This window comes from Cyrtonyx montezumae, unplaced genomic scaffold (assembly GCF_038088225.1).
Source record: "Cyrtonyx montezumae isolate F1298 unplaced genomic scaffold, pur_monq_1.0 scaffold_26, whole genome shotgun sequence".
In the NCBI taxonomy this organism is placed as follows: Eukaryota; Metazoa; Chordata; class Aves; order Galliformes; family Odontophoridae; genus Cyrtonyx; species Cyrtonyx montezumae.
In genome coordinates this window covers 3,612,583-3,639,717 of record NW_027072003.1, presented here as the reverse complement: position 1 = coordinate 3,639,717, position 27,135 = coordinate 3,612,583, and the positions used below count along the sequence as shown (strand labels likewise).

Here is a 27,135-nt window from a genome sequence, read left to right as displayed (position 1 = left end):
AATAATGTGTACAGAATGGAATAGCAAAGCTTCTATGGCAAAGTGAAATGCATTTTTTGCAATGCTGTAATTTATTTTTATTACTCCCTGGTAATTCTATGGCATTTTTTTTTTTAAGAAATGTCTCACTTCCAGCTTTTTTTTTTTTTTTTGAAGGTCCTGAAACTACTTATTCATCAGACAGTGTAAAAGATAATGACGATAAAACTGTCAGTAATTAAAAATAAAAAAATAACTCAATCAATCTCTGACTTTTTTTTTTTGGCGCCCTCCTATGGTATTTTCTTGCATTGATTCTAAAGGCAAAAGATACAGGAGTCCTTCCACAACTGAATCTGAGGCCAAAGTTTCAGCTAAAGCCTGAGAAACCAAGTCTTCCATTAATTGTCTTTGGATTTAGATGGCTTAGACAGAACTACTACCTTTATGTTATACATAAAAACATATCTACGTATTAAAACTATAAACCATGAGAATCCAGCAAATAAGAGTTCATTCTCCTTGCTGCAATGTCTTTTAATACCTGGAAGTGTTTGAAAGGATGAAATCTAAACCAAATATATATTTATGTCACAAAAAAAATGCTCTATGGCACATTGTCCTGGAGTGTTCCTGTGTGTTGTGCAGGAACACACTTTGCTAACATTCTGGATGAGGTTCTCTTGCAATGCTTTTGTTTAAGAGATGGCCAGTAAGGATGTCAGGCTAGCTGTGAGGCTCCACAGCTGGAAAAGTGGGACGCCCATACAATCTTTTAGCAAATATATGGAAAACAATGCTAGCTATATCCTTTTCAGCTTTTTACTTTTATGAAAAATGATCACTTAGAGCAGTATTATCATTTGGGGTAATCCCAAACCATGTAGAAATGCAGGACTTCAAATGAATAAGGCCTGGATGTAACCGTGGCTTGCTGGCAGGACATCTCTATAAATAATGAGAGCTGATGAATTCTTACACTTGATTTTTCTCCTACTTTTTCCTGCCGAGCTTTGGTGCCTTCTCAAGGCCTTGAATATATTTCCGAGGTAGCTGGTATTCTTCTGCAACATAAAGAAGAGATTGCCTTAGGTAAAAAATACATTTTGAACTGAAATCTGTACCTTGCTACAACTAGCCCAGGTCCAGAACAGACCTACCTAGCAGCATCTTGGCCAGATGATGGATTTGGTTGCCCTGGATCTGGACCTGAACTCTGTCTTTTGCTCCAGGCACTGGGGTGATGGTGGTGCTGGCCTGTACTTTTTGTTGTAGAACACTGGCCACGCACTGTGGGTCTAGGCCATACAGCTCAAGGTTCTTGATAATTGTCACCTGAAGATTTTAGCAAGGATTGCAAAGTTACTACTGTAAGTATCAGGAAATTGTGTCCTGTTCATCCCAGAAAAGCAAGCTGCCAAAGCTGCCCTCCAAATCGGGGCTTCCTCTTACCAGATCCTCTCATTTCTCTTTTTACCTTCTTATTTGATGATCTCTGTGCAGTGGTTATGTCAATGGGCTCAATGTTTCCTTTCCTCACAATAGGTTCTTGTCCAAAAAATGTCACCTGGTGTAAGGGCTGCAGACGCTCGAGGCACCTGAACAAAGAATGAGATGATACGATTCAAGTGGAAGTCTCTGGATATTTTCTGTGCCACCAGGAGGGAGTTACAACTTTGATAACTCCAGTAATGCGGGGCTTTGATTTGTACATGATAATTCTGTGTAATACTGAAACAGCACAATGGAGAAACAGTCACCTGCTCAGGAGGTCATCCCACTTCAGGTGTGAGATTTCATCTTGTTCTGATTTATCCAGCAGGCAGTCGCACAGAATGGCATTCACTTTTACAAAGCTGTCAAAGAAAAACATGCTTTAGGAGAAAACAAGTTCACTTTCTGCTTTGCATTCAGCATCTCCTGTGGAAGCAAGGTAGGACAATTTTTATGCATACATACTTCTTGTTTGTTTCATCAACCAACTCGTTCGTCTTCACGTAGTTAACGATGATGTTTCTCACCTCGCTGCTTGACAGGATGCTTCCTTTTCTAAACAGAAAGAAAACCTGATTACTTCCCCTTGAAAGCAAACAAAACAGTAGCAGCACGTGTTTGTTAGCCTCTCTCTTAACCCAACAAGGGTTTTGGTGCATTTTTCCAGTGCTTACCTGTGTCCAGATTCCTGAAAGAGTGGGACCATTTTTGCTGAGACCCCGTAGAGAGGTATGATTTCAGGAGCACGGTATGCTTGCTCTCTGTCTTCACTCTTGCTGTCTTGGGCAGCAGAGGCTGAAGAAAATCCTTCGGGTACTGCAAATGCTTTAATGCTGGGAAAAAGAATTATTTGCTGGGAATTATAGCATCAATTTCTGTGCTTGCAAGTAAGAGAACTCATCCAAATGAGCCTGAGTGTGCCTGTGCCTCCTAACGACAAGGCTTAGTACGATGAGAGGGAAGTTAATGGAAAAAGTCAAATTCTGCTTCTTTCCAAATGCAGAAGAGAAGATATGCTTCTATCTACCAAAATATTCTCCAGCCCATTAGTTGCCAAGGAGATGTTACATAACAGCAGACTTCAGGCCCCCTGGGAAATCCCAAGAGAGCTAATGTGCTGATATGCAGAAGGAAGGAATCTGGTTCTTGATATGAGGCAACTATTAATCCTTTGAAAGATAATGGAAGCACTGATAATCAGGTAATAAGCAATTAAAAGGTCATTTGCGTAAATCAATGTGCAACAGAAAACAAAGCAGTTTTTCTGTTTTTTAAGATGATAACTTTGGCTGCTTATTTTGCAAAGTGGCTGATTTGATCCTATATGACATTTTAAGGCTGTAGTTCCATGGGCATTTGTGCAGCAGCACTGTCATCTTCTCCCTGGAGTTATTTTTCAGACAGGTTTTGTTCAGCTTTGAAGTGAACTTGAGTTGTCCCAGCAAACAGATGGGACTGGGAGGACCTGCTTAAATAGGAACGGCATAAAACCATTTAACTCTGTTAAACAGCTAAAAAACTGCCTGATGGATATGAAACTTTCTTCCTTTCCCACAAAAAAAAAAAGCCCATACAAATTATTAAGACTCACTGTCAAAGGAATGTGCTTTGTAGTGACTGCTAACAAAGGTTACAATAGGTAACAGGGCTGGAGATAGATGATACTGCTCCTTCTTTACAAGGACCATCACCTCTTTCAAACACTACAGCATTCTACATACTCTGGATGCTTCCAGTCCACCTCCACGATGCTCTCCACTCCTCTGGTCAGCTCCTTCACTTGTAACACCTTCTGGTGCTGCATACTTTGCAGGAACTTAGAAAACTGAGAAAACAACAATCAGAAATGCGGAGCTGAGCATTTTAAATCCCTGTTGGTATTTCTGACTGCCTTGCTAAACCTGAAAAATTTACTGGGGGAGGGGGGAACCCAACACTGTAGCCCTTTGCCTTTCTAAACACAGCAATTGCTAAAGAATAGTGGGTGCCTCTATCATGCTTTAAAACAGAATAAGCAAACGTTCCTTGTGTAGGTCTGCCACCTGTTTGCTCTGTGACCTCAGCCAAATCACGCTGCGTGTCACATGGACTGCTGTGACATCTTTGGCAACACACTCTGTCCTTGCCTGTCATTCTCCTCGTCTTTGTTCATTAATAGCTTCAGAAAAGGAATGATTTCTTCTTGCAAGCAATTGCTATGTCCAACAGGATCAGAACTTTTAATAGCTATCCCAGGACACACTACCAGATAGCATTAGGTATGTTCAAAGATCAGTGCTCATGCTTTCAGGACAATAACTTTCTTCCCTCAATCTCCTGGGAGCAGAGATCTGAGTAAAAGAACCTGGCTTTTAGGAGCAGCTTACAGGAGTTTTCTATCTGTTTTATTAACAATTCTGAGCTCAAAACTTTTATTTCCTTCCTGTATTTTTTGTGTAAAGAAGTGGAAAATCTCACCTTCTTATAACTTGACTTCTTTATATCCAGTTGCTGTCCAGCAGGGCTATAATGGATTTTTAAAACAAATTCTTTAGTTATAGGCACTCTTCATTTCTTCGTAAAGCTTATGCTAAAATTCTCTTCACAGCAAAAATATGAGCTCCACACAGAATTACTTCCAACAAGGTAACAGACAGAACATGATGAGTTCAACCAGCACTGATGTTCCCATGGGGAAGCAAAGAGCTGTTTAAGTGATGAAGAAATCTTTAAACAATTGTAAATCAACTCAAGTTAGCTATTAAATGCATATCCTGGCTTCAATCACACAAATACTTTGATGTAAGAAGCATAATCTTAGATAACCTTAGATAAGGACTAAATTTTACTTCTGAATCAAAAACTTCATCCCAAATATCCCACTCTTTTTTGCAAAGCCAAAGACACTCTTCTTGCCACGTACCAGCATGAGAACATGTGGCTGCGCAGAAATGTGCTGGTGAGCAGAGGGAGGTCTGACTTCTTCACTTTGCATTTTAAAGCATGAAAAAAGCACTGATTAAATAATGCATCCATTTGCTCTGCAGGGAAGAAAAGGACAAGGATACAGTGAGCAGCCCTCCTTCATCATACTCAGTTTCAGACCACAGAACTCTCTCTATCCCTATACTCACACTGTGCTGTCTAGAATGCACAGTAACCTAGATCATGGTTAGGTGATGATCAGCTTCAGCAAACAAAAGGTGCTTAGCTTGGATCCATTTGCATGCAGAAGTACCTTGTGGTGTCCTACTGTTCTCTGCATCCTGCTCAGCCCCTGTGCTGTCATCTTCAGCTGTTTCTGCAGCTCTATTCTCATTGAGTTCCTCCTTTCCCATCACTATTGCACAACTGTTTTGCTCCTTCAGGCTCAAATCACCAATGTCCACGTGCTGCGGTGTGTCAGTGGAGCAGCGGTTGCCAAGCTTCTTCCCCTCCATCTCTTCCTCACTTTCAGCATTCTCATTTTCAGCAGGATCTGCTACCACGGGAGCTAAGGTAGGAGGACAAGATTTGTCACCATATTCCCTACAAAAGGAAGAAAAAGCATTACGTAGCTTTCTGTTTAATGCTTGGAAACCCAAAGGACAATTCCTAAATGTTCCCCTGATAAAAGACATAGGGAGTTGCATGGATCTTAAACCACAGGAGTTATTTCTACCTCTCCTCCCTCAAAAAGCTCTGTGCTCCCCCACGAATCTCATTTTAAAGTGAGCAGACTTGCTGAACCCAAACGCAGAGCAACTCATTTATTTGGTTCAGACTGGCAGGGGTGACATTTTTTAATGCAAAAACACTTTGAAGTCTTTATAAAGCAGGAAGCTGCTCTGAAACTAAAGCAACAGTTATTCTAGCTTCATTTCCTCAGTTAATACACTCACATTTAAGGAACTGAGTCGGGTTAATTGTTTTCTGTACTGACACCTCCAATATGCATATATTGGATAGACCCTGGGAGAGAGAACTGCTTCTGTCAGAAACACATGAGCACAGCTATAAAGTCTTAACAGAGATCATACCTAAACTGTATCCAAACACTGAACAATCTAGCTTAGAGGGACACAGGTTTTGATTTTAGGAAGGTTTGTCACACGTTTTATGAACTACCTGGAGATACACTCACCAGAGATGGTCCATGTAAGTATGCAACACAGCAAAGCCCTTCCCTTTCATTCCAGCAGCCAGCATCTCTGCAGTGGACATAGCAGCAGCTGCAACTGCTACTGGAGCTCTGGGGAAACACAGCAACATTACAGCAGGACAGCACAAAGATACTGTGCTACCTGAACAAAAAAGCACACTGCCCTCATGATCTACTGGCACTGTTTTACAATGTCCTTGCTCTTCATAGCCTGCTTTTCTAAGCATACAGGCATTTTTGGGTCTTGTCCCATCTCTCTGGTATGTATGGCCTTTCAAAGAATCCCAGGGATAAGTGCAGTTGTGGTACTGCAGTGACAGGTGGGCAGTGATGCATTCTTCCCTTTAAGAAAGCACAGGGAGTACAGGCACTACTAAAAAGAGACCTGAGTTTTTTACACAGGCAAAAAGACAGCTGCATAGATCATAATACTATGTTAAAAAATTCTGTTTCAAAAGAAATCCACCGGGCCCCAGCATCAAAAGAACAAATCTGCACAGCTTTCCACCCAAGCTCAAACATAACCCAAACTAGAAATGTAACTGCTTTTTTTTTGTGTGTGCTGAATTTTCCACTGTTTAGGTCCACAGTGCATCAAATGCATGAGAATAATTCTGCTTTTATTCCTTCAAAAGCCCCAGAGCTTCCACGTTAAAAATAGGAACTAGTGCTGAAAGGAAAACTAAGAAAAAACGAGAATAAAGAGTCCTCTGTACCTGTTTCCCAGGAGGGTGACGGCACAGAGTGTGCCCCGTTCTACTTGTGGAAAGCCAGAAGATGGCACTACAACTCCTGGCAGCATCAGATCTGAGGACAACAACAAAGCATCCATTTCTCAATGAAAGATTCAGCCACTACCTCCTCCACCCCCCACCCCTCCAGTTACTCAGCAAAAACCCAAGCCTGCTGATTGCTGAGTACACGCCAGAGAAAACATCGTTCTGTGCTTCCCATAGTAAGTCAGTGCTGCTTGCTAGCACCCTGTGGAATAAGGGATCCAATCCGGTGTGCACGTCCTAAAACACAGAAGAGCTATAGAAGCTCAGCCCCTTGCCTTGCCAGGCCTGAAGAATGTACTCTTCTAACAAAAAGGAATAAGCTCCCAGCCTAGACAGCATTACTCTTCACTAAGGACAAGGAAAGAGGAAGGAACAAGGAGATACATGCAAAAACACTCATTTATTCTCTCCTGTCCCAAGGCAGAAGCTCTCTCTCTTTGCTAAAATTTACCACTGATGACACAGCCATCCTGACCTGATGGTAGCTGCACTCAGCTGTGAACTCTCCTCAGCAGGAGGAAGTAACCTTCACCACCACCTCGCTAATCTGGACAGAAACAAGCAGACCTTGCTGTGTGCTTTGTTCTGCTTTCCATGCCTGGGATGAACAGACTGGTGTGTGAGTAAAAATGCCTTCCATGCCTCACACATGGCATCATAACTTCACTTAATTATATTAAAATCATCTGCTCTCCCTCACAGCAGCTGTAGTTGTCCAGACCTTGCAGCCTCATGGACAGATCTGTGTTCCATGGTTTGATTTGATCTCTGATTTCTCTCTAGTTCCTAATCTTTAAGAGCCTCCATTTACCTTTTGCAGGACTCTCACTGGATTTCACATACATGTTGGCAGAATAAACAGATTTTATTTGAGTGTTGAGAGGCCAACAGTATTTTTCCTCCCAGTCACTGTCAGAACTACTTTCAGCAAACCCAGAATGAACTCTGCAATTGCAAACAAGGCTCAACATCTCTGCAGATGGAAATCACACAAAAATATCAATGTGACAAGGTAAATAGCATGTGTGCATCGTGTAAATAACCAGGGCAGGCACTGAGACCTCATAATCCAAGGAAGAGATACCATGAATAGCACTGCCTTCCTTCTCTTTGTAACTGATTGCTTCCTCAAGTCTGCTCCATCCCTCCGTGTCTGCAGTGCTGGACAGTCTCATGCCTCTCCTCCCATTTCTACAACAGGGATTTCTATCTTTGCTCTCTGCCTTTGCTGGCCATTGTCTCAGTGGCCAGTTTCTTATCTTTGCATCACACCCAGCAGTAGCCTGGTTGCCATGGGAGATGAATGACCTGCAGCCCTCTTTCATCAATGTCCTTCTGCTGTTAAGCAAGACTTTTTTCCCCCCAGAAAGTAGGTCACTACAAGTCAACAACAAAGCCTGCTCAGATGTTTATCATAGCTATGCACTCACAGACCTTATTTCCCCAAGAGCAGCGTGAACAGAGGGACGTGACTGCTTCTCCAGACAGTGAGTAATGGAAAAAAGACATCTATTTCTACACGTACACTTCCATTTATAGATTAAAGCTGCAATGGCAGGAATTCAATCTTTTTCTGGTCGAGCAGTTCTTCTGTCTCAGGTTCATAAAGGCCTGACTCTCACAAGTCTGAACTGCATCCAAAGCAGATGCCAGAAAATAGACTCATTTCTTGTTAGTCTTGATCTGTAAAGCAGCCGGTAGAGCCAGTACACCAACACTTCAAATCCAACCCCATTAGCAATCCACAATTTACTCGACAGCAATTAGAAGTGTAGGTTCCAGTGCAAACTCACTCTCCACAGGATAAGCAAGCTCAGCTCTGAACTGACAGGACCCAGAGTGGCAGCAGATGAAATCAGCTGTCCAAGGATAGTTAAAAAAAACCCCACAGAACAGTGACACAAGCTGTTCAGTGTCCCAGTTTGGAGTCACTGATCACCTTTACACCCTGAAGAGGCATTTCCAAATCCGAGATTCTCAAATGGAACAGATTACTGCATTTAAACAGCTTAACCTACTTTGATTCGTTCACAAACTTATCTGCCACTGATTTCTTTTCCATTTTAGGAGATCGAGGTGAACTACTTTGTGTGTTTGCAGTCTTTATACTTTTTCATTGTTTCAGGTCCACTTCTCCCACTGGGAACGGTAACACCAAAAAACCCTGAAGGCAATTCCCATCTGCAATGGGATGTAACAAGGTCCTGGTCCTCTTACCTGCTCCTCCTGCTAGCTTCTGAAGCACAGGGGGCCATGTTGAAAAAGCAGGGAGAAGATCTGGGTAGACCCACAAAGTATACACTGTGCCAAAACAGAAGCAAATGTAAAGATGTATCATTAACAAACGCTAGCTGCTTTTGCTTCTCATCTTGAAGACTAAGCAGTACCATGCTAACTGCAATTAAACAGTCCTCTGAATAAATCTAAAGTCAGAACAATCCTATAGTAATTAGAAAATATTGTGATGAACAACCCACTACTGAATTCAAGATCTTGTGAACTGCTACGGGGATAGAAACGACCCTCTGAATCATCTCCCAAACATCAAGGGTGCTTTGAGCTGACCTGCTACTCCAGCAGGGGAGAATTTCTGGATGGGGGAAAAACAGAGACATGGGGTTACCTATCAGAGCAGTTTGTTCCAGGGCTGCCTGGAATTGGGTATGACACTTGCTGGCGTTACACCAAGTGAACAAAAGAGGGATGCAGTGCTGGGATCTGTGTCCGAATCACCTTGTTTCCCTATTCCTTACCCCTCAAAGCCTCCGTTTACCTTTTGCAGGAATCTCACTGGATGTCACAAAGATGTTGGTGGAATAAACAGAACCAAATGTGCAGACGAGGTGCAACAGTGATGGGAGATGTGTAAGCACTTACAAGCAAGTCACGGGGGAAAAATCCCTGTTTCAAGAGGGAGGATTACTGCACCCCAGTGCCCGTACCTGTGGGGTAAAGAGCCTTTTCAATCTCAAACAGGACCGGGTTCCTGCTATTCGTGTAAACAGTGACGGCCTCCCCTTTGTGAGTGTGTATCTTGATGACATTAAGCTCTTCCTTGTTCGGAATCAACTCCGCCAACTGCTCAGCACTAAGATTCGGAAAAGCGGCCGCAACATCAGCTCGCAGCTTCCTCCTGCGAGGATAAAAACAAACCACCAACGTTTCAGATCAGCGTTTCTGGCTTCGGTGGCCGCGAGAGCCACGCTTTCACACCGGTGATGCTGTACAGCCCGCTGGGAGGATGCTGGGAAGAAGCCAGATGCTCTCCTCGCCCGCTCCGCTGCCGCCCCGGGACTCGAACCCGGATTCTGAGCCGGACCCGGACCCCCCGCTCGCCCCGCGTCGGCACTCACCGCTCGGAGCCCTTGATGGCGGTGCTGGCCCTGACGCGGAACGCTTTGCAGAACATGGCGGCGCCGCCCTCAGCTCCCGGAAGCCGCCATAGCGCCGTGCGCGGCGCAACGCGTCCGGGTGGAAACCGCACGCCCGGCCGGGCCGGTCCGCGGAGGCGGCGGAGAGAGGGGGAGGTGTGAGCCGAGGTGCTTCGTCCTGACACGGAGATTTCTTTGTTGCGAGTGCTTTGTGATCGCCCCAAGCACGGAGCAGCACCGGAGCGCTGAGGGTTGGAGGTGGGAATGAACCTCAACGCGGCGCTCTGACAGCACGCAGCGATGCGCGGTGGGAAGCGTTGTATGTCTGCTTATAACGCAGCAATTCAGCCTCTTTTTGCCACTCGGGTTGGAAACGTGTTGTTTTATTACAAGAACCGCTTAGCTCGAAGAAAAAAAAAAAAAAAATCAAACGAGGTCAGGGTAGTCTGGGTGCAGTCATGGCCCCATGCGCTGCAAAGAAGCAGCGGCCCCACGCTCCCCGAGCTGGCCCCGAACCCGGGTCCCTGTGAGCGCGAAACGCTCGCGTCCGCGCCAGCCCCGCCCCGCCCGCGGCGCGCATGCGCATTCCAACGGCAGGCGGGGGCACGTTGCCTTGGCAACGGTTAGCTCCTCCGCGGCCCGACAGTTGCAGGCGGTCGCAGCTTGGCTGCCCGGCGCGGCAGCGCTGGACGGCGGCGGAGAGGCCGGAGGTGCGGGGCGGCGGCGGCGGCGGAGGGACGGGGGATGGGGGCCGCCTCCCTCCGCCACCATGCTGCTGGGCAGGAAGCCTGACGCGCCGCTCGGTGCAGGTGAGGCGGGAGGGAAGGGGCTGGGAGCGGCCCCGCCGCACCGGGAGGGCCCCGGAGCAATGCGACCCCGGTGTGGGACGCGGTGTCGGGGAACGGGATGCCGGGGGGGAGCATCCCCACCCCCCCCCCCCCAACACTGGGGTCGGGGGTGGCAGCAGTGAGAGCTCCGCTTCTCTCATTTCTCGGGCGCTGAGCGAACATCGCGAGCTCTTTTTCTTTATTATTATTTTTCTTTATTGTTAGTATTTTTTTTTTCCTCGCTGCAAACCCGCCGGCCGTAATTCCCCTCGTGTCGTTTGTAAGGGATGACCGACTTGCCGGCAGGTCCAGGCTTCTTAGGGATAATCCCACTTATGGCACAAAGGGGAACGTGTCGCCTGCCGTTTCTGGGAGATGTGTTCGCTGTGCAAGGAGAAGCTCTGAATTAATTAGCAGTATCATGGATTGAGATTCCCAAATTGCTCTGTGCTCTGCTATTAGAACACGCTCCGAATCGAAAGGTCTTTACTAAGTATATGAGAAGGGGAAATCTTAGTAAAGCACGAGTCACACCCAAACGTTTGCCTCTGTCCATAGCAATGTGAGCTGTCAATAACTATGGGACCTTTCCAGCCAGGTTTGGAGACGGGCTCTATGACTCCTACATGAGGATTGATCAGCTGAGGTACCAAGAGTCTGCAAATGAAGAATACAGCCCCTCAGGGCTTCCTCCCCTTGGAAGATCCAATGTGAGTGTTTTGAAGTTTTCACGTGGCGTGTCTTGTTATAGAAAGTAAAGATGAAAGGCTAAGCATAAAACCAACATGCTATTTTGTGCAATGTAGCATCACCAGAAGTCCGGTGTTGTTACCCTCAGCTCATATTTTAATTAAGAAAAAAGCCATTTTCCAAGTGCTTGAAGCTTCTGCTGTGTCACCTTATGTTCTGAGAAGCCTGTAAGTCCGTGCATGCTTTGCTTCAACTGTTGCACGTTTCCATTTGCATTTTCTTCAAGAAAACCCCAAGTCTTCGGTGTGAGTTTGTGTCTTCAAACGTCTTACAAAAGTGTCTTTCTTATTTGCTGCTTTGTGTGCTAGCAAGACAGCTCTGTATGAGCTGAAGGTGTAAAGGTGTTTCCTAAGCAGAGATGGAGTTACACGGCCTTTCCTCAAATTGCCCTGAACGAGTGGTGGTGCTGATGTTCAGCTGTGCAGTGCTCTGTGCTTTGTGTGGCTCTTGGATGTGTTTTGGCTCTCATTGAATTGTGGCAGAAGCAAAGGAGCTTGTGCTGAACCAAGAGCAAAAAAATCCAGCTGTCTAAAAAGTGGAAAATAAACATTTCACTGAACGAGATGCATTTGAAAGTCATCAGCTCGTGTAAATCGATTCCAACAGATATTATGAATTAATTTGGTCTGTGTCATTCACTGGGCAAGTACAGCAGCACAGGTTTCCTTTTTTGGCTGCACTGAGAGAACAGAGGAAATGGAGAGATTTCATGAGCAGTGGGGTTTTGTAGGGGGGCAAATGAGAGCTCGTAAATGTGGTGTTTCGGTCGTAACGTCACTACAGCTGCTTGTAACTAAACAGGAATCAGTAGACTGGAACTGTCCAGTGAAGTGCTCATATAATTCTATGGATGCTTTGTTTCCATGCTGCAACCTATCCGTCATTTGTGTTTTGTCCAGGGTGCCTGTTAGCTCTTTAAGACAAAATTGAGGGCTGTAAGATGCCTAGCTTCACCATAAGACATAAAAAAATATGACCTCAGTGATGTCTTGCATGCTGAACACAGCTGAAGTGTGCAGGGATGAGAACTGTGATGCTAGACTTTCATGGAGAAGTGTAGGGATTGGAATGATGCTTGGTTTCTTGCTGCCCAAGATTTTTGCATTGTGATGTGCAGTCATATGTGCAGCTGTTGGTTCTTTTCGTCTCCAGCTCTGTGGAAGAACATCAGTATTTCTGCTTTGAGAATAAATGGGTTTGATTCAGTTTGTGAAAATAACCGATGCACTCTGGAAAAGAGGATTGCATAGGAGCAGGCTTGACTGTTTACTTATAAAACTTCATCTTAAGTGAGAAGGATGTGGACATCTTTAATGTGGTGCCAATTGTGTTGTGTCACTGTCATTCCCTGGCTTCTAACAGCATCTTTTATCAACAACAAAAACAAAAGATCCTGGGCACCCTGCTGGAGGGAAGCTGATGTTACCCAGCAGTCATCTGACTTCAAGTCAGATGGAGCTGTGTGTGCATCCTGCTGTCCTGTGGCAAACCATTGTGGCAATCACCTGAGGATGAAATCTCAGCCCATTCTTAGGGATGTCGAGCCTGGTTTGGGCTCTGAAACGTTTCTTCTCTAAGGATTGGCTTTGGTAGAAATAGAGTCGTGAATTCTTGGTTTATTTAGGGAGTGAAAAGTACCAAGTGTTTGCTGCAAGTGACAGCACACTTCAAGGTAATGGGGTTTGCTGAGCTTTTGTGCTTTACCTCTTCACTCTGCTTGTAAACACACAGGTTTTGTGTGCTCTGCTGAACGTTGTTTTTGCTGGCTCTGAAAGTAAAAAAAATAAAAAAAAAATAAAAAAGCCTTCCTTATCTCTGAGGTTCAGCCAGGCTCCAAGAAAAAGGCGTTTATTCTAAATTACAAGGGCTGGGCTGAGCTTTTTTTCACTCAAGGGTTTCTGTGAAGGCGTGTCTTACTTACACTGTGGTTTGGGGTTGATAGGGCTCTGTGTAGTGGAGCTCAGTGGGGTACATCCATCGGCCTCACTGCCATCCATCTGAAACTGACTGCTGCAGGAAAGGCCCATTTCTGGGGCTTCTGAGCAAAACACACAGACTTCTAAGAGATGTAACTTGCTTTTGGTGAGAACATCCACTTCTTTTATTTATAGACCATGCCAGGATGTTAGATTCTGTGTAACTAAAAAGGAATTTGGTTTTATTGCTGTGGGTCTGCAGGTTTATTTATATTTTTGTGTGATTCCTGCGCAGCTATTTTGGTTTTCAGGGATTGGGTTTGGCATGTGTCTCAAATCTTTATTTTTAGATTAAAGGACAGAATGGAAAACAGATGTTGCTGCTCCAGTCTCAGCTTCTTCCACGTTGCGTGGGATAAAACATCACCTCTTTGCTGTCTGTCAGCATGGAGCATCAGTGGAGAGAAGAGGGGAATAACTGCTGTGTGAATCGTGGTCTGAATTCCAGCCACACAAAACCCAGTGTTTATATGTATAAAAAACTTTCAATATAGAAGATTTATCTCGTCCTGCTGCCTGTTCAGCTTGGTTGCCCCAACCTGGTGCCATTTGCTGTGGCACACTCGTCTTTGCAGGACTCCTCCCTGCACATTCACGTTGTGTTGCTTGCTTCAGACAGGTGCAGGTTGCATCTGTCGTTGGTTGTGCTTGCTGCACCCGTGTTTAAAGCTAAACATAGCTGTTCCCAGCTGCTTGCTGACTGCCTGCATGCTGGTGGAGATAGGTACTGTGTCCTTGTTCATACTTGGCTCCCTAGGGCTTACCCTGTATGGACTTAGAAATCCCTTGGTGCGTGTTTCACTAAGTTGCATTCTCTTTGTATGTTTCCCTTCTGTAACTACACTTGTAACTTGAGATAGCTTGAGTGGCCCGTGCAGCATTTTGTATTGGTTCCCAATGGCAATGCAAAACGTGCTGGTGTTACTGTTTTTATTCGTGGTGCGCTTGAGAAGATTAAGTAAAGCTTATTTTTTGTGTTTCTATCTGTAGGTTTGTAGCAACAAACTTGCAATGAAGGATCACCCTCTGACTGGGAACCAGGTCAAAGTGGAACAATTGTTTGAGGACTCTGGGAACAGAAGGAGTAGTACCCTTCACTCTGCAGGGATTACCTGTTCAGAAAGATCTCTTCCTTCCCTGACAAAAGATAAAAGCATAGAGAGCTTAAGCGCTTGTAGAGGTGGCAGTAGCTCCTCAAAAGCACACAAAGCCATTTCCCAGGCTCCAGAACAGGCTGTCAAACAGTACAAGCATCAGTTATCAGCGTACGAGCAGCAAGAGATATTTAACTTTTCAGAGATCTACTTTGTGGGTCCAGCTGCAAAGAAGAGGCAAGGAGTGATTGGTGGTCCCAACAACGGAGGCTATGACGATGACCAAGGCAGCTACATTCACGTGCCCCACGACCACCTTGCTTACCGCTATGAAGTGCTCAAAATCATTGGCAAGGGCAGCTTTGGACAGGTTGCTAAAGTCTACGATCACAAACTCCACCAGCACTTAGCCTTAAAGATGGTTCGCAACGAGAAGAGGTTCCATCGCCAAGCAGCGGAAGAAATCCGGATCCTGGAGCACCTGAAGAAGCAGGATAAAACTGGCAGCATGAATGTTATTCACATGCTGGAAAGCTTCACCTTTCGGAACCACATCTGCATGACCTTTGAACTCTTGAGTATGAACTTGTACGAGCTGATTAAGAGAAATAAGTTCCAGGGCTTCAGCATCCAGCTGGTACGCAAGTTTGCTCACTCTATACTGCAGTGCTTGGATGCTCTCTATAGAAACAAAATCATACACTGTGACTTGAAGCCAGAAAATATCCTCCTGAAACAGCAAGGGAGGAGTGGAATCAAGGTGATAGATTTTGGGTCCAGCTGTTTTGAGCACCAAAGAGTCTACACGTACATTCAGTCTCGATTTTATCGAGCACCAGAGGTAATTCTAGGAAGTCGCTATGGGATGCCCATAGATATGTGGAGTTTTGGCTGCATTCTGGTGGAGCTATTGACTGGATACCCTCTTTTTCCTGGAGAGGATGAGGGAGACCAATTGGCTTGTATGATGGAACTTCTTGGAATGCCACCTCAAAAGCTTTTGGATCAATCCAAGCGAGCCAAGAACTTTATCAACTCCAAGGGTCATCCTCGTTACTGCACTGTAACGACACATGCAGATGGAAGAGTGACCCTAAATGGGAGCCGGTCGCGCAGGGGGAAGGTACGAGGTGCTCCAGGGAACAAGGACTGGGTGACAGCACTGAAAGGCTGCGACGATCCCTTGTTCATAGAGTTCGTGAAGGAATGTCTCAGCTGGGATCCTTCGGTTCGCATGACTCCATGTCAAGCTTTAAGGCACCCGTGGATGTGCAAACGAATACCCAAACCACCCAGCACAGATAAAACCTCCAGTAAAAGGATTTCTAGCTATACAAGTTCTTTCACGGGGATTGGTTCCAAGTTGCCTCCTGTGGTTGGAGTAGCAAACAAGCTGAGGGCTAATTTAACATCCGACGCCAATGGCAGTATACCTTTATGCACTGTGCTGCCAAAGCTGGTCAGCTAGTAGCATCCATAAGATGTACTTTTAATTTTAATTATTTGTTAATAACGTGGAAGGAGGTTAAACGCAGAGGTATTTAGTGGATTCAAACACTTCAAGGGCTAACTTTTATCCAGCTGTTCCTCTCGCAGCGTGGTGCATGTTGCACTCTGGGTAGGTCAGCTCACCTGATGAGTAACGTGGCAGTTCGACCGCTACGCTATTTAATAGTGCTGTTTTGGAAACCAAACTATTTCTTATCAAGACAGGTTAGGAGATTATTTTGCTTAAGACGACAAGGGAAGTTGACTTAAAATGTATATTTTCAGTTCATCCCCAAATCAGCTTTATTTTTATTTTTATTTTTTAGATCTTATTTCAGGGAGAGTTTTTACATCTGTTGTCACGAGCACAAATACATCGGCGTAATGCATTAAGATACAGATGGATGTAGTTCCTGTACTTTTGCTCTACTCCTTCAGTCTGTGGAAGGCTGACAGGGAAGCTCAGGAGCAGAAAGGGTCCACTGCAGGCGTGGGCTGCTTTGTTCAGGGCTAACAATCACTGATACTTTCTTGGAGCTCAGATTTAAAAGTTCTCCCGGCTGTGTGTGCATATGTTCACTCATTGGTGTGAGTTGTTGAGTTGTTGGTTGGTTTGGTTTTGTTGTTTTGTGCTGAGTGAGCTCTATGGAGCTCTTTTAATGAAAAAGGAAGCGTGGTGCTGCCCAGGTCAGACAGTACAAGTTCTTAAGACATAGGACATAATAAGAAAACATGTGTGGAACAGCCCTAATAAATAAAACAGCTCTCTGAAACCTCAACATAATCTGTAAAACGCCAGGAAAATCCAAATCAAAATGCATTATGAGATGAATTATTTCAATTCTAATTGTATTCCTCCAGGTCTCTGAGAGATGTTTCTGCATGCTCGAGATGTATGAGCTTCTAACTCCCTTATCTTCCAAGAACATGAAGTGGTGGTGTGACCTGTAATGACAACAGCACAACTTGTTCTGGTTCTTAGTTCTTGGAGCCACATGGCCTGGGTGCATATACAGAAACATCTGATCTCCTGCCAGGTTCCCAAATGCAATTTTAGACACAATTTAGAGCTCTTTTGAAGAGAGGGTTTTAAGTTTGACGAGTTCCTCTGCAGCAAGTTTTTAGTATTAAAATGAGGAGAAGAACAGAACAGAAGAATGACTGGGGTGATCTGTGAGATCGGGTGACCACATGTTCAGTAGCAGAGCCTTCTTCTTTTGCCCTGTTCTAATTACAGCACTGCTGAAACGTGGGATGGAGGCGTGGATGAAAAGGCCAAAGAGTCAGAGGCAGAGCCCTGGGCTTCCCACGACTGTTCTTTAATCAGAGATTCTCACATAAGAGCTTTGCTTCTGTTTTGTGAGTGTAAATGCACTAAGCTTGGTGATGATATGGAAATAGTGAAGTCTGGTTTTTATCCACGAGTGACACCAGCGTGTGTGCTGTGCTCGTGGTTTGCTTCAGGGTAAGGCACGAGTGCTATTTCTGTTTGGCTCAGCTGAGTGATGCTTCATGTGAAAGTGCAACCAGAGAAACAAATTTTGGGGAAGGAGTGGTAGAATACACCACCGATGGTAGCAGTGTCTCTAACAGATGTGACACGTTGCTAATCCCAAAGCCAGGAGCGTTCTGTTTCCTCCTCTGAATTTCCTATTTGCATTTTTAATTGTTATTTTTTTAATGTACCCGATGAGTGAGGAAGAAGGGCAACCTTCTGAGGAGTGGTAGCTTGGTAAGAAAGATGTGTAGAAAAGGAGCACTATCTATAGAAAGACTGCACAGTGGTGGCAGTGTTTGGAGCCAGGAAGAAGACAGAGTGTTCGTGTTAGGAGCTGAGCAAGGAAAAGATGGAATATCCTTTTTCAGGAGCAGCAAGCAGGGGCTTGGCTGTCACTTTCATCTCTAAAACGCCTGGTGTGGATTGAGCATTCTCCTGGGACTTCTGGGATCTGGTTACGATGAGCTAACTTCTCATCTCACAGCCCCTGCTGTGCATACAGAGCTCTCACTTAAGGCTTATGCTGTGAAACTGTGAGTGTAGTTATTGGGTGGCAGACACGTGGCTTTCTTACCTTGAAAATGTGTTCACCTTGACCTGACTGATCAAGGTGCTCTATGAGCCGTGCACGTTTAAGGATCTTACTTAATTGGGACTACTGCTGTGGTTTAAAATCACACACTTAGTTAACAGTCTTGCTAATCTGGGGCTCTTATCGACGTGGCTGCAGCAGATGAGAAGGAAAAAGGAGCAACAAGGTTCTGTGTAACCCAGGGAGCGCAGCTCTGTTTTTATTTACTACGCCCCATTTTCTTTAGGCACTATTTGCTTTCTAAGAACAGTGTGACACAGTGTGCCCAAACTGGGAGAGCTCCCTTCGAGGGAGCTAATAAACTCTGTGTCAGGGAGAGAGCTGACTTCTCAGCTCTGTAAACACTTCACTTGTTGAACTGGTGGTGGGTTCGTGTGGGAATCGCATGCAGAACACAGGCTGTGTTGTTAACCGTGTCGTTTATGTTCAGAGAGATGACGTCCAAATCTCAAATTCACATTTGCTGTTTGGAAAGCTGAGTGCTCTAATGAGATCTGAAGGCATCACAGGTCCGTCACTTTCGTTCCTGGTGATACTGGGGAGGATGTTGAAGTGATGCAGCACTGAATTCGCCTGCACAGATTAACCAAGCAGTGTTTGTCTTCGAGGAGCCCGTTTGTTTTACAGATTCCTTGTTCCACCTGCACTGGGTGAGGTTCCCCTGCGCCCTGAGTCGTGTTCTCCTCAGGAGTTAGCACAGCACACGTTCAGATTGCTTGTGTTTCTAACAAAACAGGCGTCACGTTTCTAGGAGTTGTCCTGAAGTCACCCCAACTTGTTTTTGAGTGTTCCCTATGATGTTCCCTCTGCCTGCACACATCATTGGTCTTTGTGTTGTCAGTGACACGCTGTGTTTATCTGTATTTTTAGCTGTTTGGTTTAGCAATCTTTTTGATGTAAAACAAGTGACGAGGTGCGGGCATCTGCCGGGCACGCATTGCTTTTACACTGGGGTCCAAATACCACACGTCCACCCTGGTTGCAAGGAGGAACTTGTTTCTGTCTGAGCCCAGTGGGGCAGTGACGTGGTCGCTGTGGGTCGTGGTGCTGCAGCCCATAAGCAGGCTGCTCTTGGTTCTGTGCTGCCAAGGGCAGGCAGTTCCTCCAACGGGTGCTCTTCCCTGGGGCTTGCTACCCAGCCTGTCCCTTCTGAATGGGAGCTCTGCTTGTCTGGTCACCTTGGAGTTCAGAACAAACCACTCTGAAAGGTGTGGGGCAGCTCCTGCAGGTGCACAGTGCAGTCTGCCATCGTTTACAATAGCTGCGAGCTCGTGGGGCTTCCGTGCAGTTGGAAGCTGCTGGGATGAGGAATTTAGCAGAGAGGTTCTTCGCAGTGGTCATCTTCTTTGAAACTACCTCTGAAATAAACCTCGGGTCCTTTTTGAAGGGATGTTCACTGCAGACTGCAGCTCTTTGGGGTTTTTTTCTCCTCTTCTTTGTAATACCGGTGGCTGTTTTGGCTGCGAAACGTCCACATGATGATCTCAGCAATGTCTTACTAATCCCATCCACACAAGTGAAAGGCTGATTGTGCAGCCAGAGATCCGTGCTGAAATGACGGGTGCAAATCCCCCTCCTGCCAAAGTTCAGCACCAGCACGGGTGCCAAGAGCCAAAATAACACAGGGAGATCCACAGCACTTCTGTGTGGTACCCAACTGAGATCCGAAGCAAACTGCACTGAAAGAGCTCTCCTCAATTCACAGAGCTCACAGCTCTTCCATGCAGTGAGCAGTGGGAGCTGTGGGTACCCAGTGTGCTTTTGATATCAATTATTGTTTGGTATACATCAATTATTGTTTGATTTATTAACTTGGTAAGGGCTTGGGGGAGATGGATACCCCTCACACTTGGCATGAAAGAGCCCTCAAGTGTTGAGAAACTCCGACGCCTTCATTCCCAGCTCCCACTGTCACATTTAAGCCTTGGGGTCATCAGAGCAGCATTGCATGGGTGACTTCAGCCCCGCAAGGAATAACCCGTGTTCCCTATCCATAGTACTGTGCCTTATTATTTTACCAGCCTACATTTGTCTCGGTGCAATGAATTTACTATTCAGGGTTTCTTCTACTTCACGGATGTTCACGCTCAGTGTTGGTATGTCTCAAGGAGTCACAGGTGAACCTTTGTATCGTGACTGCTGTGGTGAGGTGGAAGTGTAGGACACCTTAAGGTGCGTGTGAATGTAACTGTGAAGGAAGGAACGCTTTCGGAACAAGTCTGTCTCAAACTCTGTATCTCACTGTCACGGGCAGACATTTCCTAACGCTGTACTTCGGTTCGTTTTTAAAAGGAAATAAACACGTAATTTTTCTTTAGCCACAGACTGCAGTTCCTGGAGGAAGAACCTGGTTTTCTGTTTTAATCCGTTACGAATCGCTCCCAGGGAGCGTGAATTACCACGGCCGTCTGAGCGGAGATGGGCGGGAGGTTTTCAGGCTGCACACAGTGATGTGGTGATGGAGATGAGCTGGGATGTGACAAACGTGCTGTAATTAGAACATCCCAAAGTTCGGCCGTGGCATTCCTTGCTTGTCACTTTCTTATTTAGCCCCGTGCAGATCTTTTTAAAGCACAGAATCCCACTTATCCCCGGGCTGCTCCGAGAAATCCAGCGGCAGCCACTTAAGGGAGATTTGCTTTTCTTAGCAACCTATAAATGGGTAACGTCCTGTACACCAGGGGAGATCGGCGTTGTTGGGAGGTGAACTCACCCTGCAATAAAAAGGGCCGTAGCTATGACCTGTGTCATTAAGCCATTCACACACAGAGATGCTTTGCAGGCAGAGGAATGGGCTCTTTTGGTGCAGGGGAATGGCGGATGTGTGATTAAAGGAGAGGTGTACAGGTTGAAACAGTACATACAGACCTCTCTGAGCTTTGTTACTTGTGGATATGTGGATGTGTGTGTGTTCCCCTCGGGGCTGCAGTGCCCGTGGTCCTGCAGAGCTGCACTGTGGCTCTGCCCTTTGCACCAACACCACTCACAGAGGGCTCAGCTCACACCTCAGGGTTCTGTGTGCTGCCAAGGTGGGTTTTGCCCATAATTAGGTTTTCTTGAAGCACCAGCTAACGAGGTGGTGCTGCTCCCCATGTCATTCATCCAATCCTTTTTACAATCGGAGCCCTCCACTGCACAGAAGATGAATGAATGGGGCCGTGCAGGGTTTGTTTTCTTTCCTCTTGTCAGATCCTCCTGAGGCACTCTGCAAACACTGCTCAGGACAACCACGTGTGTGGATGCTCTGCAACACTGCAAGGTTCCTTCCTTCCCCTTCACATGAGTGCAGCACTTTCTCCCTCTCCCCTGGCACTGAAGGCTCTGTGAGCTGTTCCCATGGTGTGTTTTAGTTTGCTGCACCTGCAGGGCTCCTCAGCTGAGCCTGCCATGCCTTGCTGAGAAGAGCTCTGAACACACCAAAGCTTCAGCCCTAGAGCAGTGCCTTGCAGGGGTTTGCATTCCTCTCACTGGCTCCAGAATTTGGCTTTGCAGGTGGAGGGGTGAGAGCTGAGGGAGAAAAGAGCTCAGAAGAAAGGATTCCCCCCAGGCTGTGAGCTGCAGCTGAAGGATGAGAAGGAAGGATGCAAGTTACCCTCAGTGCCACTGTGGATCTTTGCTAATGCCCAAAGCTCCTCAGCCGTGTCTGCACGGCACAGGGCCCTGCACCAGGGTGATGTCTTTCATATCTTTGCTCAGTGCTGGGTGACAGCAGTGCTGACAGCAGTGGCACTGCAGCTCTGGGAGGTGCTGGTGATGGATGGCAGAAATGAAGCGATCCCGGAGGGCTGAGCAGCCAGCTGTGAAGGCATCAAACAGGGGAGGTCATGCAGGGAATTCACACCAGAAGTTCCCTCTCTCGAATGGAAGCACAAAATAAATGCGTGCAAGCGAGCAGGGATGATTTTTCTGGTATGAGCATAAATCTCTGAGCCACAAGCTGTATATCCCCCGTATATCCCTTCGCAATTCCCTTCATTGCTGTTGCTCTGTGCAGAGCTCAGTGCGCTGCAAACCTTTGGCACTGCTCTGTCCCTGCACTGCCAGCTCCTCCTGCACGGGGGACGTCCTGCACCCGGTGTGTCTGCAGCAGTGTGCTGCCTGCCTGCTCCTCTGGGATCCTCTGGATGCAGATAAACACAGAGGCAACTGGAGTGCTGCAGTTTCCACTCCTTTGCTGGGCAGCACTGCAGGATCCTGGGTGCTTTACATCCCTTCTCATCTCATTTCTCACCATGCGAGGCACTGGTGGTGCTTTAGAAGGAGAAATAAGTTGGCAAGGGGCCGAGAGGGGGACAAGACTCCCCAGTCAGCTTTTTTCCTTCCCCTTGCTGCGATCACATGCAGCACCATAACTATTTCCAACCCTCCCTTTGAGCACTTGCAGGACCACGCGTGACCCTTTGACACATCCCCGTGTGATGGGAAATGCACAAGTCTGGCACAAAGCTTTATAAATACTCGTGGATGATTCATTTTAATTCATTTTCTTTCTCTTAGACCCTTCCCTTGCTGCAATGCCAAGGGGCAGTGCAGGGATGGCATGGGGTGATGGTCCCTGCCTGGAGCTGCATCTTGTTCACCCCATTGGCACCTCGGTGCACGCCAGCACCCCAAAGCTCAGCGTGCAGAAGGGCAGCATGTATTGCTCCCAAAAGCTGTGTGAGAAAATCCCTACAGCACAGCCTGGGCTGCTCACCACGAGCAAAACCGTTTATAATGTAAACAGATCCCTTCCACCCAAATAAATATATACTCTTGGCCTCAATAAATAATTAATATAAATAGAGGGAGATACGTCTTACCTAGCTGCTGTTGCTATTATTCAGTTGCTACATAAACAGTTTTATTTCTGGCCCGTGCCACATGCCAGCTCACAGCCTGCTGCAATGCAATCTCTGCTCCTGCTTTCAGCACACCGGGGTGGATATGGTGCTGTCAGAGCAGGGCCCTTCCCGCACAGCCCCCAGCAGCTGCTCCAGCTGGCCCCGAGCACTTTTAGCCTGTTGCTCAGTGCCCCAAGTGATTTTCCACCACGCTCAGAAATGCAGATAAAGCCCCGTCAGCACCCACTGCCACCAGCACTGCGCTGAGCACACGGTGCTGCCCCTCAGCTCTGCAGCCCGCGTGAGCCTCGCATGGCAGCCTCTGTTTTAGGTTTAGAGTGCACTATTTTTTGTCTTCCCACTGGCTGTGCTCCCCTAACCCTTCCTCCCCTTTCCCTCCTTGCAGCTGAGCGCATGGAGCTCAGCGAGTCCTTGCTGCTGGTGGGCAATGGGTGCCTGGGCCTGCCCTCCCTCCTCGCATGGCACAGTGGTCCTGCTGTGGAGAGATGAGCTCTTCAGCTCCTGCTCCTGGCAGCACAGCTTCTGTAGGAGAGAGGCATAGAGTGGGGGAGAAAAGCTCCTCCATCATGGATGTACAATTGTCTGGGTTAGTGCAGAAACCTCAGGACAGCGGCTGCTGCCACGCACATGGGGTGCTTTGAGGTTGTAGCATTGAAGACATTGCTAAAAGCTTGTTATAGACCTAGGGCTGAATGAGCCCACAAAAAGCAGCAAACACAGAGAGAGCCTGAGGCAGCACTGTGCATTATGTGCTGCCCAAAATACCTGGAGAGGCCGAGTAGAAAAGCAATGAGAGCCCCAGAGCCCTCATGCTTGTGTTGAGGCTGAAGGCAGCTGTGGGAGCAGCAAAAGCAGCACTGAAGCTGTCCTGTTGGGGGCCAGGAGCTTTGCAGGGTCCCCACTGGTACAGAAGCTCAGAAATTGTCCCCCATGGGCTCTGCAGTGTCCTGCAGGGCATCCAGCAGCAGCGTGTGGGCTGCATGCTCCTGCTGGATTAGGGCCAGGCTGGGAGCTGCTTATCCTAACGGAGCTAATCTCCGTAATCTCATTGCACAAATGCCTCCCTCCTCTGTGCTGGCAGACCTGGGCACGGGGTGGATGCCTGCAGATGTGAACGCACTGTTTAAAAGCTTGTGGCACAGCTGAGCCTCTCACCCTGCGTGCTGCCCTTCCGCTGTCCTCGCACCCACCCGACTTTCTGCAGCTTATTCTCCGTTTTCCACCTTTCTGTGGGTAGCACGGAGGTCATCTCGTGGTCCCTGCTCCCACACCACTGCCTGCTGACAGGGGCTGGCTCTGCTCGCATCTGAGTTATTTCTCACTCAGAGAGAGGCCCCTGGGCTCGCTATCTCTGCTCCAGAACTCTCTGTGACATTGCCCATAGTGATAAGCAGAGTGGAAGCGTGAGGCAGTGCCAGCCTTGCTGCCTGCCATGGAGGGCAGCACACCATGATAAAATAGGCATCCTGCAGAGCATCACCTATTGCCCAGGGACCTCAGCATCAGCTCTGCAGGAATCTGGGACCTGCAGGGAGCTCACAGTGGGCCCATCCTCACCCCAGCACCCTGAGCTTCTCCATCAGGTTGCTGAGCTGAAAGCCTGTCACCCCCTCTGTGCTGGTGCTGCTGAGGATTTGTAGGGTAAAATAAAGAAATCTGAGCTCAGAAAAGCTGAGTTGAGGGCCAGACCTGAAATGCTCACTCCTTGTGCTGCAGCTGCAGGGCTGTGCTGCTGCTGTGCCATAGCTGAGCACTGATATTTGCTTTCATCCCTCGTGTGGGATCTGTGGTTTTGCTTGTCAGTTGGGCTACATGCCTTTCAAAGCAAATTATTTTTAAAGGTATATATTCCCGTGCTTCTGAGCAGTGGTTTTTGTGACTGCGAGTTCAGGAAGTCCATTTGGCTTCACCCTGTGGGCAATGAATCAGGATCCAGTTTCCATTTGGAGGGAGAAAAAAAAAAAAAGGCCCTGTGCGGAGAAAAGCAGTGTAAGGGGTCAGCACTGGGGCCTGGCTGTGTTTTTAATGCACAGAAGAGCATGGGCTGCTGTGTGCTCCACCAGAGCCATGCATGGGGTGGCAGCAGCTGGGGGCAGGACCCTTGGTCCCAAACAATACTTCCCTGCATGCCTTGCAGCTGTGGGCTCTTTGTGCCCAGCAGAAGGGCTGCAGGGCTGCCCCATGGGTATGCCAGCACTGCCAGGTGCTAATCTGCCAGGGAAAGCACGCCAAGGGCATTTCTGCCATCCTGCTGCAGGACAGGGTGCCAAGGGGAATAACCCTGGCTGGGATCGATATTGCCAGCTGGGAATGTCCCTCCATGGAGAAGGCTCTCCATCTAAATGCAGGACGACAGCAGATGAAGGGCAAAGCTCAGAAAGCGTGCGGCTGCTTTTTTGGATTGCAAATCCAGGTTAAAACATCTCCTTCCATCCCTGAGGATCCCACAGTGCTCTATAAATATACTGTGCCCTGGGATCCCTTCCAGCACCAATGCACATCCTGTGAGAGCAGCACAGGGCTCTGGGCACAACATAGTGCTCCCACCCCAACCCCTACACCGCAACCACCGCTCCTCCTCTGCTTGTTCCAACCCTCCCGTCGCTTTAAGAAGGACATGAATAGCGGTACTGGGGATTAACCACATCTTCTCAACGCAATTACCCCTACCCTAGAAGCACACAGGATTATTTAGATGCATTATCATTTAAAAGTGAGAGAGCTTTTCAGCCTGACGCTCACACAAATCCACCCGTGGAGAAGGACGGGATGCACGCAGCGCTAACAATCAGTACCCTGATCTACAAGGCCTGTTTTTCCCTCTTACTCTATTATAATCAAATAATAATCCACCTAATTACTGGCCAGGGAGAGCACATGGACAGAACAGCCCACAAACCCGCTGCCAGCAATCTGTTCCCAAACAGAGGTGGAAATGGAAGGAGGGAGAGGTCAGTTCAGCAGGCAGCAGCGGGGGCTGAGCAGGGTGACCCACGATGGGGTTTCTTTGCACTGATAACGTGCTACTTGCACCGACTGCCATCTCGGGGCGGTTTCCTCGTGGGTGTTGCTGCTGTTTTTTGTTCCTGCTGTCTCTTTTCACCCCAGCGATCTCTCATTGCGGAGAGCAGCGTGCCCCGGGGTCCACCTCGTGGCAGCACGGCCGCCCTGCAGAGCCCGGCGGTGGTTCGCGTCCTATTTATTCTATGTTATATTTTCCCTTTTTTTTTTTTTAGTTTGTATTACTATGAATATATATATTTAATCTCAGCATCACTTTTATTTTTCATTTTTATTTTTACGTTTTACCTTTCGTTTCAGTTCTTTCAGTTTCCATTTAAACCCTCGGGTGGGCGACGGCGGAGCTGACAGACACGGTGCTGCTCCAGCTGTGGGCACCTGCTCGAGCTGGGTGACAGTATAAAACGTGAATGAAACAGAAGGAAACGGAGTGGCACGACGGGTCCGTGGTTTCCCTTTTGCCCACATTCTGCTCTGAGCTTGAGGCTGGGCCAGAGGGACGGGAGGTGACATTTGGAGGCCCTACTCAGCTCCTCAGTGTCACCAAACTGTGTGAGGTTGGTGTAAGGAGGGCTGGATCGCCCCCCAGGATGTTGTTAATTGGGTTGACAGATGCTCCTCTTCACTAATGATGTTCTCTGATTAGCTGGAGCTGCTCCTGTAACAGCTACTGATCAGGTTTTGTTAGAAATTGACTTTTGAAGAGCGTGAGCTGGCCTTTTCTAACAGATGGGGCAGACTTATTGGCTTGACTAACAGATAGGAGCAGATGCTATTGCTCATGGAAGGTGCAGGCATGGCCCAGGGCCTCCTGCTCTGCTGCCAGCACTCCCCCACACGTGTGGGGCACCGGACTGCAGCTCGTTGCCACTCTTGGGGTGTTTATGTTATCCTGGAGGTACCATGTGCTGAGTGCTCGGGGTCACAGCCATCTCCAGGCTGTGTTCACTGCTGTTTGTGGGTGACAGAGGGGTGAACATAAACCAAGGGTGACAAGCAGGCTGCGTGTTTTGTATCCGCAGAGGAAATATCTGAATTTCCAATTTCGTTCCAGCTGATAAACGTGCAGGGAGAGACCCCACCACCTCTGTGTGCAGCTCCAGTGCTCCATCACTGCACTGGGAAGAAGTTCCCACACACATTGGTGCAGAACTTCCTATGCTTCAGTTTGTGGCCGTTTCCCCTCGTCCTATCACCACACACTGCTGAGAAGAGTCCGGCCTCGTCCCTTTGCCTCCCGCTCCTCAGATACTGATAGATGTGGATCAGATCCCCTCCGAGCCTTCTTTTCTCAAGGCTGAA

The 27,135-nt window shown here is 47.4% G+C and overlaps 3 protein-coding genes across 6 annotated transcripts in view; 1 reads left to right on the top strand and 2 right to left on the bottom strand.

The window, feature by feature from the left end:
* Positions 1 to 585: 585 nt before the first annotated feature.
* On the bottom strand, positions 586 to 9,813 carry EIF2D (eukaryotic translation initiation factor 2D). Its single transcript, XM_065740396.1, has 15 exons — positions 9,726 to 9,813; positions 9,315 to 9,505; positions 8,590 to 8,673; positions 6,310 to 6,400; positions 5,576 to 5,683; positions 4,691 to 4,980; positions 4,376 to 4,493; positions 3,931 to 3,976; positions 3,195 to 3,298; positions 2,148 to 2,306; positions 1,939 to 2,028; positions 1,740 to 1,835; positions 1,457 to 1,577; positions 1,140 to 1,314; positions 586 to 1,043 (listed from the first exon to the last, which is right to left on the bottom strand). Exons 1-15 carry the CDS (start codon positions 9,779 to 9,781, stop codon positions 973 to 975), a joined length of 1,800 nt encoding a protein of 599 aa, XP_065596468.1. The 5' UTR covers positions 9,782 to 9,813; the 3' UTR covers positions 586 to 972.
* DYRK3 (dual specificity tyrosine phosphorylation regulated kinase 3) lies at positions 8,905 to 15,858 on the top strand. Of its 4 annotated transcripts, none has more exons than XM_065740399.1 (3): positions 8,905 to 9,255; positions 11,169 to 11,280; positions 14,287 to 15,858. In XM_065740399.1, exons 2-3 carry the CDS (start codon positions 11,197 to 11,199, stop codon positions 15,856 to 15,858), a joined length of 1,656 nt encoding a protein of 551 aa, XP_065596471.1. In that variant the 5' UTR covers positions 8,905 to 9,255; positions 11,169 to 11,196. The 4 variants fall into 4 exon arrangements, with proteins under 4 accessions (XP_065596471.1, XP_065596469.1, XP_065596470.1 ...); XM_065740397.1 differs by lacking the exon at positions 8,905 to 9,255 and adding an exon at positions 10,389 to 10,552 and having other exon boundaries at positions 11,165 to 11,280; XM_065740398.1 differs by lacking the exon at positions 8,905 to 9,255 and adding an exon at positions 10,494 to 10,552.
* CD34 (CD34 molecule) overlaps positions 9,605 to 27,135 on the bottom strand; it is a 212,868-nt gene continuing 195,337 nt past the window's right edge. Inside the window, exon 9 of the mRNA XM_065740412.1 lies at positions 9,605 to 9,616. The gene's annotated coding sequence lies outside the window, so the exon portion shown is untranslated. The remainder of the gene's footprint in view (positions 9,617 to 27,135) is intronic.

Excerpts from the sequence above, each read along its gene's own strand:
- EIF2D (XM_065740396.1), bottom strand. The coding sequence starts at position 9,781 with ATGTTCTGCAAAGCGTTCCGCGTCAGGGCCAGCACCGCCATCAAGGGC. Across the intron at positions 9,506-9,725 it reads GCCATCAAGGGCTCCGAGCG|GAGGAAGCTGCGAGCTGATG; the intron begins GTGAGTGCCGAC and ends TTATCCTCGCAG. Across the intron at positions 1,315-1,456 it reads AGAGATCATCAAATAAGAAG|GTGACAATTATCAAGAACCT; the intron begins GTAAAAAGAGAA and ends TAAAATCTTCAG.
- DYRK3 (XM_065740397.1), top strand. The coding sequence starts at position 10,513 with ATGCTGCTGGGCAGGAAGCCTGACGCGCCGCTCGGTGCAG. Across the intron at positions 10,553-11,164 it reads TGACGCGCCGCTCGGTGCAG|CCAGGTTTGGAGACGGGCTC; the intron begins GTGAGGCGGGAG and ends GGACCTTTCCAG. Across the intron at positions 11,281-14,286 it reads CTCCCCTTGGAAGATCCAAT|GTTTGTAGCAACAAACTTGC; the intron begins GTGAGTGTTTTG and ends TTCTATCTGTAG.